General features: G+C 43.0%; 1 protein-coding gene across 2 annotated transcripts in view; it reads right to left on the bottom strand.

Annotated features, from left to right (window-relative positions):
• The window catches only part of SPECC1L (sperm antigen with calponin homology and coiled-coil domains 1 like), a gene marked incomplete at both ends in the record, with an annotated part of 92,780 nt that overhangs the window by 57,596 nt on the left and 22,327 nt on the right, over nucleotides 1-12,857 (bottom strand). For both annotated transcript variants that reach the window (XM_079717192.1, XM_079717193.1), the window contains 3 exons: nucleotides 235-398; nucleotides 5,066-5,241; nucleotides 6,329-6,402. In XM_079717192.1, the coding sequence (XP_079573318.1) occupies nucleotides 235-398; nucleotides 5,066-5,241; nucleotides 6,329-6,402 (414 nt within the window). The remainder of the gene's footprint in view (nucleotides 1-234; nucleotides 399-5,065; nucleotides 5,242-6,328; nucleotides 6,403-12,857) is intronic.

Raw genomic sequence — 12,857 nt, 5'->3', positions numbered from 1 at the left:
TCAGGCATGGAGAAGACACACATGCATGGGGGTAAGGCCCAAGTCTGACTCCGAGATCTCTGAGGCTGAACAGATCCCAAATCTCCTGTTAAAATCCACCTTGCAGGAAGACTAACTCACTAACATCATATGAAATGTGATGAGACTCAGAGTAAGATGGTAAAGAACATCAACTAGAACAGAGAACATGTGGTACATGAACACGACCGCCCGCTAGGGCATGACTGGTGTTACCTTGAGACGCACTGTCGAACGACTTTATGAGGGTTTTCACCGTAGGGGTCGGCTCGGAGGAAGTCGAGGACCTTCTACTCAGCCCCATCCCCTGCCTCAGGGCTGCCAAGTCTCTCTCAACAGCATTCATGTAGTTATACACCCGGCCACGCTCCTCCTCTTGCCTGAAAACAATACTGAAATCAGGGCATTTCTGTATACATACTAGAAAATACACATTTCCCCTTCTCAACTGAGAAGTATTAAAAAGTATCAGTTAAAAACAAGAAAATAGTATCAGTTGAGCTGAGTAAATTACCTGGTCTAATATTCTTATCTGCTTGGTGAATTCCAGGAAATGATACTAAAATTTTTATATCAGGTTATCCTAACTAGGTTAAGTAACCATTAGTTTCCATTTTCATTTGTGTAAGTGTAAGGTGAGAACATCAGTAATCAATTAGCAGTAAAATGGGAGGTGGGCTCAGAACTGGGGACTGTAAGGTTCTGTGCTGTGGAGAAGGCCCTTCCCAGGAGAGTGAGTCTGGGAATTCACAGCACATGCAGACAATTGATACCTGCTCTATCTAACATGCCATGCACAGGCGTGGAAATAAAAAGAAATGAAATCAAAGCCCATACTCTTAAATTTTTTTAAAAAATGGTATAGTCACCAAATAGAATTTCTACAAAGGGAGAGGGGGGAAAGCCTGGACCCATATTGGTAACATGAATCTCCGACATGTTCAGTGTGAGTGAACTAAAAAAATCAATTCCATTTCATCTCTAGAAAGCTCTCTCTCATTCACTAAGCAAACACTAAAGTTTACATCTGGAAAGAGATTTCAGCTGCAGAGTTTGCATGTGTCATATAACTACAAGCCAGTTCATACTGTACAAAAATTAAGCCAGTCCTTAGGAAAATTAGTCTTTGGTGGCCATTTGGCTCTTATGACAGAGTTTTTTTTTGCCAAAATGCCTCATGCTTGGAAGTTTTTTTTTTTTTTTTTTTTTTTTGCGGTACGCGGGCCTCTCACTGTTGTGGCCTCTCCCGTTGCGGAGCACAGGCTCCGGACGCGCAGGCTCAGCAGCCATGGCTCACAGGCCCAGCCGCTCCGCGGCCTGTGGGATCCTCCCGGACCAGGGCATGAACCCGTGTCCCCTGCATCGGCAGGCGGACTCTTAACCACTGCGCCACCAGGGAAGCCCATGCTTGGAAGTTTTAATAAAGAATGTACAATAGCCGTTATCCAACTTTTTGGTCTTAGAGCCCTTTTCCACTCTTAAAAACTATTGAGGACCCCAAAGAGCTTTTGTTTATGTGGGTTACAGAGATTGACGTTTACCATATTAAATATTTTAAATATTTAACTCATCTAAAAATAAAAATAAACTCAGGGCTTATTAACATAATTAACATATTTTTATGAAAAACAACTGTTTTCCAAAACAAAAAAATTAATAAGAAGAATAGTAATGTTTTTATTTAAAAAAATTTTTTAAAAAAAAATTTATTTACTTATTTGGCTGCACTGGGTCTTAGTTGCGGTATGTGGGATCTAGTTCCCTGACCAGGGATCGAACCTGGGCCCCCTGCATTGGGAGCGCGGAGTCTTAGCCACTGGACCAGCAGGGAAGTCCTTAAAATAGCAGTGTTTTAACATTTCTGTACATCTCTTTAATGTTTGGCTTAATAGAAGACTGTCAGATTCTCATTTCTTCTGTATTCAATCTATTGTGACATGAAAAAAAGCAGGCCTCACACAGATGTGTAGTTGGAAAAGGGAATTATATATATATATATATTTGTTTTCTTTTAATAAATTTAATTAATTAATTTATTTTTTTGGCTGCACTGGGTCTTCGTTGCTGCACGCGGGCTTTCTCTAGTTGCGGCAAGCAGGGGCTACTCTTCATTGCGGTGCGCATGCTTCTCATTGCAGTGGCTTCTCTTGTTGCAGAGCACAGGCTCTAGGCACACGGGCTTCATTAGGTGTGGCTCACAGGCTCTAGAGCACAGGCTCAGCAGTTGTGGCGCACGGGCTTAGTTGCTCCGCGGCATGTGGGATCTTCCCGGACCAAGGATCAAACCCGTGTCTCCTGCATCAGCAGGTGGATTCCTAACCACCGCGCCACCAAGGAAGTCCAGGGAAGTATATTTTAATGATATTAAAACAGATAACTATGGCTATTCTTCTTTGATAAACATTAAAACACAGTAAGTGGTAGTAACTTATAAGTTAGTTAAAATGTGGAATCTGAAACCATATGAATGAATGAAATTTTCCTACTCTGTCTACCTTGCACTTTTAACGCATATGGATCCTTTACCCACACAGGACTGGGTGACATCATGCCCTGGTCATACGGAAAATACTGGTTCACAGAGTTACACGGATTTTCCAAGTGTCGATGCCTGTCATTAAACAATTCATTCTTTAAAAATCTCTTGTTAATATCACTAGGGATCTCATCAGGAAACTCTTTATGGGAAGCTGCTGAACTTGCAATGGCAGATACAAGTCTTCCAAAATCCTAACATTCACTTAAAAGCCCATGTTTTATCATTGGTACCAAACACTGTTAGTTGCTTTCCTTGAAGTGACAGGCTCCCTTAATCATTTTCAAGAAATATCCACCAAACACTAAAGTCTGAATACCAATAGCTTGTGTCAGTCATTCTCAAGTAAAAATCTTCACTCCATGAAAAAGGAAAACAGCACAAACTACAGTGACACGCAGTGCTCTCTTCCAGACTGCCGCACACCTGGGCACACAGCTGCAGATGCAGCAGCAGCTCCTTACGCAACTTCCCACCCATCTCATAGGACCTTAAAAAGAATACAATAGGGGGAGCTTCCCTGGTGGCGCAGTGGTTAAGAATCCACCTGCCAAGGCAGGGGACACGGGTTTGAGCCCTGGTCCGGGAAGATCCTACACATCGCGGAGCAACGAAGCCCGTGCGCCACAACTACTGATCCTGCGCTCTAGAGCCCGCGTGCCGCAACTGCTGAAGCCCGCGCGCCTACAGCCCCGTGCTCTGCAACAAGAGAAGCCACCGCAATGAGAAGCCCGCGCACCGCAATGAAGAGTAGCCCCCGCTCGCCACAACCAGAGGAAAGCCCGCGTGCAGCAACAAAGACCCAACACAGCCAAAAAAAAAAAAAAAAAGAATACAATAGGGGACTTCCCTGGCAGTCCAGTGGTTAAGACTTTGCCCTCCAATGCAGGGGCTGAGGGTTCAATCCCTGGTCAGGGAGCTAAGATCCCATATGCCTCACGGCCAAAAAACCAAAACATAAAACAGAAGCAATATTGTAACAAATTTGATAAAGACTTTCAAAAAAAAATTGATCCACATCAAAAAGAAATATTAAAAAAAAAAAAGAATATACTCAAGGACCAAGACAGAGTGATGTTACTAATTTACTGCTTCACCAAGGACATCTGTAAGGGAAACCTGCATTTTGAAAATGCGAGGGGCTCGTGGGGAAGAGCACAATGACCACGAGTACCATCTGGTGCAAAGGCCTTGATCCATCAACAATTGCTGTCCACCATCTGTGCAAAAAGTCAACACAGTGAAGAGGGCAAACAGCACATCAGCATTATTATGAAAACAGTTTGACCTCGAAGAGCCCCTGAAAGGGCCCTGGGGACCCCTGGGTCTGCAGACCTCACTCTGAGAACTGCTGCTCTACACAATGCTACTTCTCTCGGGGGCACATCCTTTAAGTATGTGTCTCAAACACTGACAGGCTCTCGGGAGCCAGTGGAACAAGTCTCTCAGAGTAGAATTTCAGTCACTTGGGCTACCTTTCGAATGGAGCATTTCTATTCATTCAGTGGTACAAAGGAGGAAGGGTAATGTACTAGTGGAGAAATAATAATCTTCCAACTCATTCCTCCGTGTTCTGCTTATTAAAGAAGCAAAAGAAAAATGGTTTAACAATACTTCCCACTGGGCATCCACTAGACCTAGGCAACAATAAAATAAGACAGCTTTTCCAAGTTGGCCTGTTAAATATTTTTCTAAATTTTTTACCTAGGGCTGCTTAAGAATTGTTCAAAGTAATGGATAATCAAATTCTTCACAATAACCTCAAACTCTACTGATACTTAATAAAAATCTCAAAAACCACTCTCCTCTGCTCACAGATAGAATCTCACTAGGAACTCAGAGCACATCATCTAAGACTTTTTACGGGTTTCCAAAGAGCTGTATGTTAAATGGGAAAATACCTGTGTGTATTAAGCATAAGACAACTCCTCAAGCAAGCGGTGGAGAGAAATCAGCCTGCATTCTTCACTCGGGTGTCTAAGATACCCACTAATGGACATTGGCCGTGGCCCTGAGCGCCATCCAGGGGTGTCTCACTTCAGCCCTACAACAACTCTGTGACACAAGCAGGACTGTGTCCACTGCAGAGACAAGCAAACTAAGGGCCTGAGCGAGCCCTCACACCCAGCAGAGGCAGAGCTGCACGGGGCTGAGTCTGTCTGCCTCCAGGGTCCACGTCTTCCGGGAGGAGTACAACCCAAAGAATAGCAACGGGCTGGGACGGAGGACAGAAGACTGGCGGGAACCACAATGGACCACATGCCAGCGGCCACTCCAACCCCTCTAGTTGTTGACTATGGACACTGACAACAGCTCTGAAAGGCCACAGAGACCACACTACTTTACAGGGGTCACAGAGTGAGGCCAGAAAAGGTGAGTAACTTCCACTGGACCCAAACTCAATCACACCAGTGTCAAGCCTATGTTCTTTCCATAAAACCACATCACAGAACCGTGACTCAAGTGCTCCCTATTGAAACATAAGTACAGAGCTGGTTTCTCAAAACATACTTGCGTGACTTTATTTCCTCCAATTCTTTTGTGAGTTTCTCATTTTTTTCTTGAGCCTCATGTAATCGGCGCTTCAGATCACCAATCTCCTCTTGGGCTTCAGATTTAATGTCATTTGCGATGACCACCGCCGTCTGGAGATCAGCCTGAAACTGCCGCCATTCTGCTGATTCTTCCTACATTAAAAAACTAAACTTTTATTTCCAAAAGAGAGCAGTAAAGACTTATTTTAAAGCAATAAAATGTGTTTATGATTAGATTGCTGTAATGCACTATCTCAAATGATGACTAATTTCTTTTAAATCCCAGAGAATTGCTATTACCTATTTATAACAGAAAACGTAATTATTTTTGGTGAACGTGTTCTTAGTGAGGAAAAGAGTTTCCAGTTGATCTGCCTACTGAGGCATCAGGCACTCAGGGTGCTCAGTATTAACAATGATAATGTCAAGCCTACCTTCCTCATGGCAGGTATCAAAGTCAGTCTTATGAAAATAAACACAGCATCCCAAATGTATCTCTGAAAAGCTCTATAAGGTAGATAAATGGTGTGTGAACCATACTGAAAGATTTTACAGGGAAAAACTATAAATATCCTGACACCAAAAACTAACAGGAAAAAAAAAAATCAAAAGTAAAGGAAAAGGAAGAGGAAGCCAGAAGAAAAACACTGAATTTAATGTAGGCAGACAAAAAATCACACAAAGAGAGGAGCTGAGGACCTGTACAGCCTGCTGCTTCCCGCAGCCTCCGTGGCCGGGCATGCTCCCCAGGGCATCCCCTCTCCCAGAGCTACAGCTGCTGGCTGGGCCCAGTGCCCACCACCCCAAGGCAGCCTGAGCAACTGAGGCACAACCCAAACTACAAGTCCAGCTTCCCTGACCCTCTGCATCAGAGCATTGCTGCCGTCGGCAGGCTGATCAAATTCACAGAAGACAGAAAACTCACAAGAAAAGCAGCTTAGTTTGGGAGGCTTCATAATCCAGAGCTAATAAACTTTCTTTCCAAAATATAATACTCACTTCCTAAATCCCTCTTTCTGAAGTTACCACTCATCAATTACTAGTACAATCTTGCAACCAGAATCTACTACCAGTCCCACTCTGAAGTGAGGGCAGTAGCTTTCTGCCCAAAGCCCAGTGGGCTCAGTATTGTAACAGTATCTGAAGCTTCAGATGAAGGAGAGTGGGGTCAACGACACCAAAGTGCTCAACTTTCAGAAAACTGTGCTTTCTAATGAGATAATGTGAAGATTTATCTTACCCGAAGTCGCCTGTGGAGTGTCTTGATTTCTCTTTCCATGTCATGTTTTTGGTCCTGGAGTTTTTTAACTGTATCTGTTCGAAAGGAATAATATAAAGGGAGGAGGTACTTAAATATGACATTCAGAAAGTCATCCTGCCCAAAGACTTTTTATTTTTAATACAAAACTTTAAAAGGAAAAAGGAATGTCCAATCCAAGTATAAACTAGTATTACTTTGTAAGGAACATATCAAATTTAAATCACAACTTCTGGATGACTTCCTTCCTCAGCGTCTTAATTCTGAAACAAAAAGTTAAGTAAAATCAATTGTTAGAAACACACACAGATTGTTGGCTCATAACCAATCAAAACAACACTGACTGCAATTAAAATGGGAGATTTTAATCAAAAGGGTTATTAATCTAAAGTATTTTTGTAAGCATCACTTACTTTACATGCTGGAATAAATTCCAGAAAAGTGGTGAATTAGTAAAATGTTTACAAACTTAATTATTTAGTAACTTGGGGGAGGTGCTATTTAATTCTACGCAGCGTCTTTCACAAAATAAAGGATTAAGTAAATCAATTTCTCAAATTATTTCTAGCATAATATGAATTTCCTTCCAACAATGTCATGCACTGTGAACATCTGATGAGCACCACTAATATGCAAAGGCTGATCTAGACAGAGTGGGGCTGCAAAGATGAAGACACAGCCAAGGCCAGTCCTCTGGGATCCAGAAATGTACAAGGAAGTCCCCTTCTATTTGGAGGTTCTGCTCAAAAACCCCTGCATCAGGGGAAATGCCTGGGGAGGGCGCCATGCTGGTGCTGCTGCCCAGCGCCTCCCCACGGCTGGTCACTCTGACAGCTCAGGAACCCATCACTGTCTCTCTGGTTAAGCACCAGAGCAGGCACTTACACCTGGTGACAAACCCTCTGACTTCACTGACGCCCCCTTGCAGCAGAGCCCTGTCCTTTCTGTGTTCCGACTCTGCCTTACACAGCCTTGTTGCTGCCACTGCCAACAGGGGTGCGTTTCTTCACCCAGAGGCTGAGCACACCTCAGAGCCAGGAGCCACATGCCGAGGTCGCAGCCCCAGCACAGGTAGGCCTGTAGAGTAGAGCAAGTGTATAAGTACACAAGCTACTGGAAGCAGAAGAGAAAGCAATCCTAAGGTCATTACCTAGCATCAAGTGTTTCAATATTCCATTGCCAGAACTTAACTGTTTATTGTCAGGGATGTCAAACCATGGACACTGGTGTTTCTGAGTAAACATTCCCCCTACTCCTTACACATAGCAGAGGGAACCCAGGCACAGCCAACACCTGTGTGCAACAACATGTACCCAAAACACTTCTTAGGCTGTTAGCTTCCAATAAAGACCCTGAAGTATGAGCAGGCTGATGCTTTTTCTGAGACTGCTCCACGTCTTCCTCCTCCGAATTCCTGAGAAATCTGCTCTGCTGAAACCTCTGAAACCTTAATTCAATGTTGATACATTTGTGTTCTGACATTTTTAAAAGGCATGAATTCACTTCAGTAACAATATAAAGTCTAGAATATTTATAACAATTATACGTGTAATGATTACTATAAATACATAATAATGGTATGTTTTCTAAAGCTGAATAAAAATAAATGAGGGGCTTCCTTGGTGGTGCAGTGGTTAAGAATCCGCCTGCCAATGCAGGGGTCACAGGTTCGATCCCTGGTCCAGGAAGATCCCACATGGGCGGAGCAACTAAGCCCGTGTGCCACAACTACTGAGCCTGAGCTCTAGAGCCCACAACTCGCAGCTACTGAGCCCGAGTGCTGCAACTACTGGAGCCCGCGAGCCTAGAGCCCGTGCTCCGCAACAAGAGAAGCCACCACGATGAGAAGCCCGAGCACTGCAATGAGGAGTAGCCTCTGCTCGCTGCAACTTGAGAGCCCGCGTGCAGCAACGAAGACCCAAAAGCAGCCAAAAATAAAATAAATAATAAATAAAATTTAAAAATAAATAAATGAGGACTTCCCTGGTGGCACAGTGGTTAAGAATTCGCCTGCCAATGCAGGGGACATGGGTTTGAGCCCTGGTCCAGGAAGATCCCACAAGCTGCGGAGCAACTAAGCCCCTGTGCCACAACTACTGAGCCTGCGCTCTAGAGCCCACGAGCCACAACTACTGAGCCCGCGTGCTGCAGCTACTGAAGCCCGTGAGCCTAGAGCCTGTGCTCCGCAACAAGAGAAGCCACCGCAATGAGAAGCCCATGCACCACGATGAAGAGCAGCCCCCACTCACTGAAGCTAGAGAAAGCCCACACGCAGCAATGAAGACCCAATGCAGCCAAAATAATAATAATAATACATAAATTTTAAAAAGATTAAAAAAATTTTTTTAATTAAAAAATGAGATAAAACATGGGTGGAAAAAAATGGCCATTTTTGGTAGCTAGTAGTCAATTTTCTCCCATTCATCACCCCAAAATTATTCCAAAAAGTTAGGGCCTATGAAATAAAAAGTTAATTACTTTTCCTCAGTAATTCAACAAACTGCTCATAAGTACCTACTTTGTATCAGACTTTTTTACAAGCTGCATGAGATATAAGGGAAAGGAAAAAAGGTACAGTTCCTACCCTTTTAGAGACAGAAAAGAGGATGTTTTCATATGCAAAGGATTAAACTTTAAAAGTCTGTCTCGGGCTTCCCTGGTGGCGCAGTGGTTTAGAGTCCGCCTGCCGATGCAGGGGACACGGGTTCGTGCCCCGGTCTGGGAAGATCCCGCATGCCGCGGAGCGGCTGGGCCTGTGAGCCATGGCCGCTGAGCCTGCGCGTCCGGAGCCTGTGCTCTGCAGGGGGAGGGGCCACAACAGTGAGAGGCCCGCGTACCGCAAAAAACAAAAACAAAAACAAAAAAGTCTGTCTCTACACAAGCTGCTTCAGACCTCATTTAACCTGGAAACTTAACGGGCAAACGGGCCACCCAATTTGGCTGAGGGCAAAGTGGACAAGCAGGTGAGTGAGTGAGTCCAATATCCTGACCCGAACCTCCAGAGGAAAGGATGACTCTGGAACCAGCAGGGAACTTGGCTCCGTATGACCTACATGTAGATGAAATCAGGGTCTTGGGGATATTACCAGACATAGACAAGGAATAAGGACAGAAGGTAAAATATTTCTAGTGTGGAAAACACTAGGGGTTACACCTTTCATTTACACTATATTTATGTACAAAAAATATTTTATTATTAAAACAAGCAAACAAAAAAATGTGTAATTTCTCCTCTGCTGAAAATTCTTTGCCTTTTCTTCTGGTCACAAAGGACCTATCTAGGTAACTTACATGAGACAGATGACAGCAAATCTCGCTGCAGCCCACTTTAACATCTGGTGCCTTGATTCCCAGGTGACATTTTAAGCCACATGGCCACCTTAGACTGATCATAAAATCCCAAATTTCATTCATTTATTTTGTTCTTATCCTTTTCTCACCAACCTCTACATTCATGGCCACAGAATTCACAAGATCACTACTCTTAAAGGACATTCTTTTACCCTCAGCACTACGTATTTATTGTTGGCATGTCTTCTTTTAAACAGAAGGGAAGCTGGCAGCCAGTGGACATATTCAGGCTGAATAAAGTGCACTTCAAGCGTCTCCAGGGAATTTGATTTAAACTTTACAAAAGCATTAAAAGTGACAACAAGCTTTTCCTCCCTGGAAACAAAGACGTCTATGCTCCAGTTCTCGCTGTGAAGAGGCTTAGCAAACAGCCGCCTCTCCCAGTGACCAGTCACACAGGGCAGCTTAGCCTGCAACTCTGGGGCCTCTAAATGCAGTTTCCTTCCTCAAAGTCTTAAGTGTGAGAGACACTGCCATCTACTGTCTTCAACTCAAATGCAACATTAAATTCTATCAAAGAACAGAAGAACTACTATGACCTCATTTTTTAAATTATAAATTATAACTCAATTTTACAATGTTACCTTTATTCTAGAAATCAGGTAAATTTCTATTCTCATTGTTATTAGTCCAACTTTGCTCTGAACAATTCTGGGCACTGCCCTGCCCATTTAATAATGAGGTTCATAATCTTTTTCACCACCAAGACCTATCATCACCAACAAAACCAGAACCATCAACCAGGCCTCCATGCTGGTTCCAGTTCCAGGCCAATCACTCCTGAGGGTGTCACTGGGCAGCTACCATGGCACAGGATCTACCTACGACCCTTGGGGTATAAAGTAATGAAAGTTCCACCAATCTTCCCTGCCCTCTGAATCCCAGAAAACCCTTAGGGTACAGATACCCGAGTACTCAAGTCAGACTCCTGCATCTAGTCAAGCACCTCCAACTGCCATCAGGTACAATTTTTAGAGGAAGGGAAAGGACCAGAGGAACCTATCAGTTAAAGCTCCACACCTCAGGGGCAGGGGAACAAGGCAGGTGGTGTATCCAACAACCAGACCACAGCTTTACTCCCAAACCAGAACTCCTGATGCAGGAAGAGGACACACATGAGTTTCAAATAAACCATTTACTATTTTTATTTGTCTTTTTTTTTTTTTTAAATTTTTGGGCCGCACCGCGTGGCATGCAGGGGATCTTAGTTCCCAGACCAGGGATCAAACCCGTGCCCCCCTGCAGTGGAAGCAGAGTCTTAACCACTGGACCGCCAGGGAAGTCCCTGTCTCTGTTTTTTAATTTTTATTTTACTCATTTTTATCCCCCTCCAAAAAAGTGAATATAACTTTTACCCCTTGATTCTAAAAGCAGTGCACGCTCACAGTAACAAGTCTGGAAAACAGAAAATAGTGACAAAAATAAGATTACCTAGCATTTATATTTGGCATATATCTTTCCAGATTCCATATATGTGTGTATTATTTTTAAAGAAAAATGAAATTATACTATTTATACTGCTTCACAAGCCCTTCCACTAAGCAGTAGATAGTGGACACCTTTATCAATAAATACAGACCTGCAGCACCATTTTGATGGCCATGATAGATGGCCATCAATTGGTTGGCCATCAATGGCTATCAATTGGATATATCATGATTTGTCTCAGCAACCTCCTATTAATGAACAGCCAGAAGGGTTCCAATTTTTGTTATAAACACTGTAAGTGTCTTTACAGTTTTTCAGATGTTACTTGAAGACACATTTCTAGAAGTAGAAGTGAAGGACCATTTGAAACTATCAACAGGATCCAAGTCAATCCATTAGAAGGTTCTAGCTCAAGAATACAGAATTTTTTTTGAGAAGTCACCAAGTTACAGAATTTACGGTACAGAATACACTGAAAGCGGTATTTCTTAGGGAACACCATTATGCCTGGCTACAATTTCAGTGTAATGTTGTATTTAAAACTTTTATGGTTTTAATTACAGAAGTAATATACTCAGCTCATCCTCTATGCGACTTGCCTTATTTTGTGCACACATTTCTCCGTGCCTTGTTTATCTTGGCTGATGAAAAAGCAGCCACAGTAGGGATGTGCTGGGCACATGGGTTATTAACTAGATCTCGACTTCTGAAAATACAGGTAGCTTCCAAGTTTCTGTGGTAACCAGCAACTCTGCAGCAAGCATCCACATCTATGTATACGTTTGCAAACTTGTAAGAATGTTTCTGAAGAGCAGGTTTCTGGAAGTGGATTGCTAAATTACTGTTGTACTTGAAAAATTATGATCAATACTCCAAAAAAGCTGCAGTATATGAGAGGACCCTTTCTCCTCTCTTACACCTTAGCAATCTTTTGAATTTTTCACTCCTGAGTCTTGTTCTGAGTTTCTTTGCTTTTTTAAAAGTCAAGCATCTTTTTGTGTCTTTTTCTGACTTATCCATTCATAAACTTAATTTAGCTAATGGGTTATTCTAGTCTTACTGATGTACAGAATCTCTTTACATATTTGACATGCATTATAAATATTTCTCTCAATGTCATTTATTTCTGGCAATTTGCTGAATTGAAAATTTCAATTATACATAGTCAAATATGAGACTTTTTTCCATTAAGGCTTCCAAGTATTCTACCTTCCAGGCTTTTCTCATCACAGAATTACACAGCTTTCCTCTATTTCCTTCTGCTCCTTCTCTAATCTCAAGCCACCTTTGCTCACCACTGTCGCTAATGTTCCATGTATCAGGATGTCAGGCCCTAGCCCCAATCTTGGGAACTACAGAGGGCAGGAAAAGGGCAGGACTTAACTGCAAGCATGCACAGAGCATTACTATGTAGACACTAAGTGGTTGATAAGGTCGCAACTGAGCCAGACCTGAGGTCTCGCTGGTGTCACTACTCGTAATACCAGTCAGCTTTGGTTTGCTGGGCAAGTTATTACCTTTATTTTTGGGGATTCAGTTGAGCTGCTTCTTTCTGCTGTTTCTCCCTTAAGCTCTTCTAAGGTGTTAAATGTCTAATAAGTCCTGGCTGGTCTTTCTTACTTGCAAAGAATGATTAGCATCAGTGACTCCTGCATGCTTCTCAACAGAACAAACGGCTAAAGGCTCTGCTGATGACACGAGCCTGCAGGGTGGGTGAGGCCCTCTGGATGTA

Source organism: Hyperoodon ampullatus (assembly GCF_949752795.1).
Source record: "Hyperoodon ampullatus genome assembly, chromosome: 13".
Taxonomy (NCBI): domain Eukaryota; kingdom Metazoa; phylum Chordata; class Mammalia; order Artiodactyla; family Ziphiidae; genus Hyperoodon; species Hyperoodon ampullatus.
This window is presented reverse-complemented; position numbering and strand designations above follow the sequence as displayed.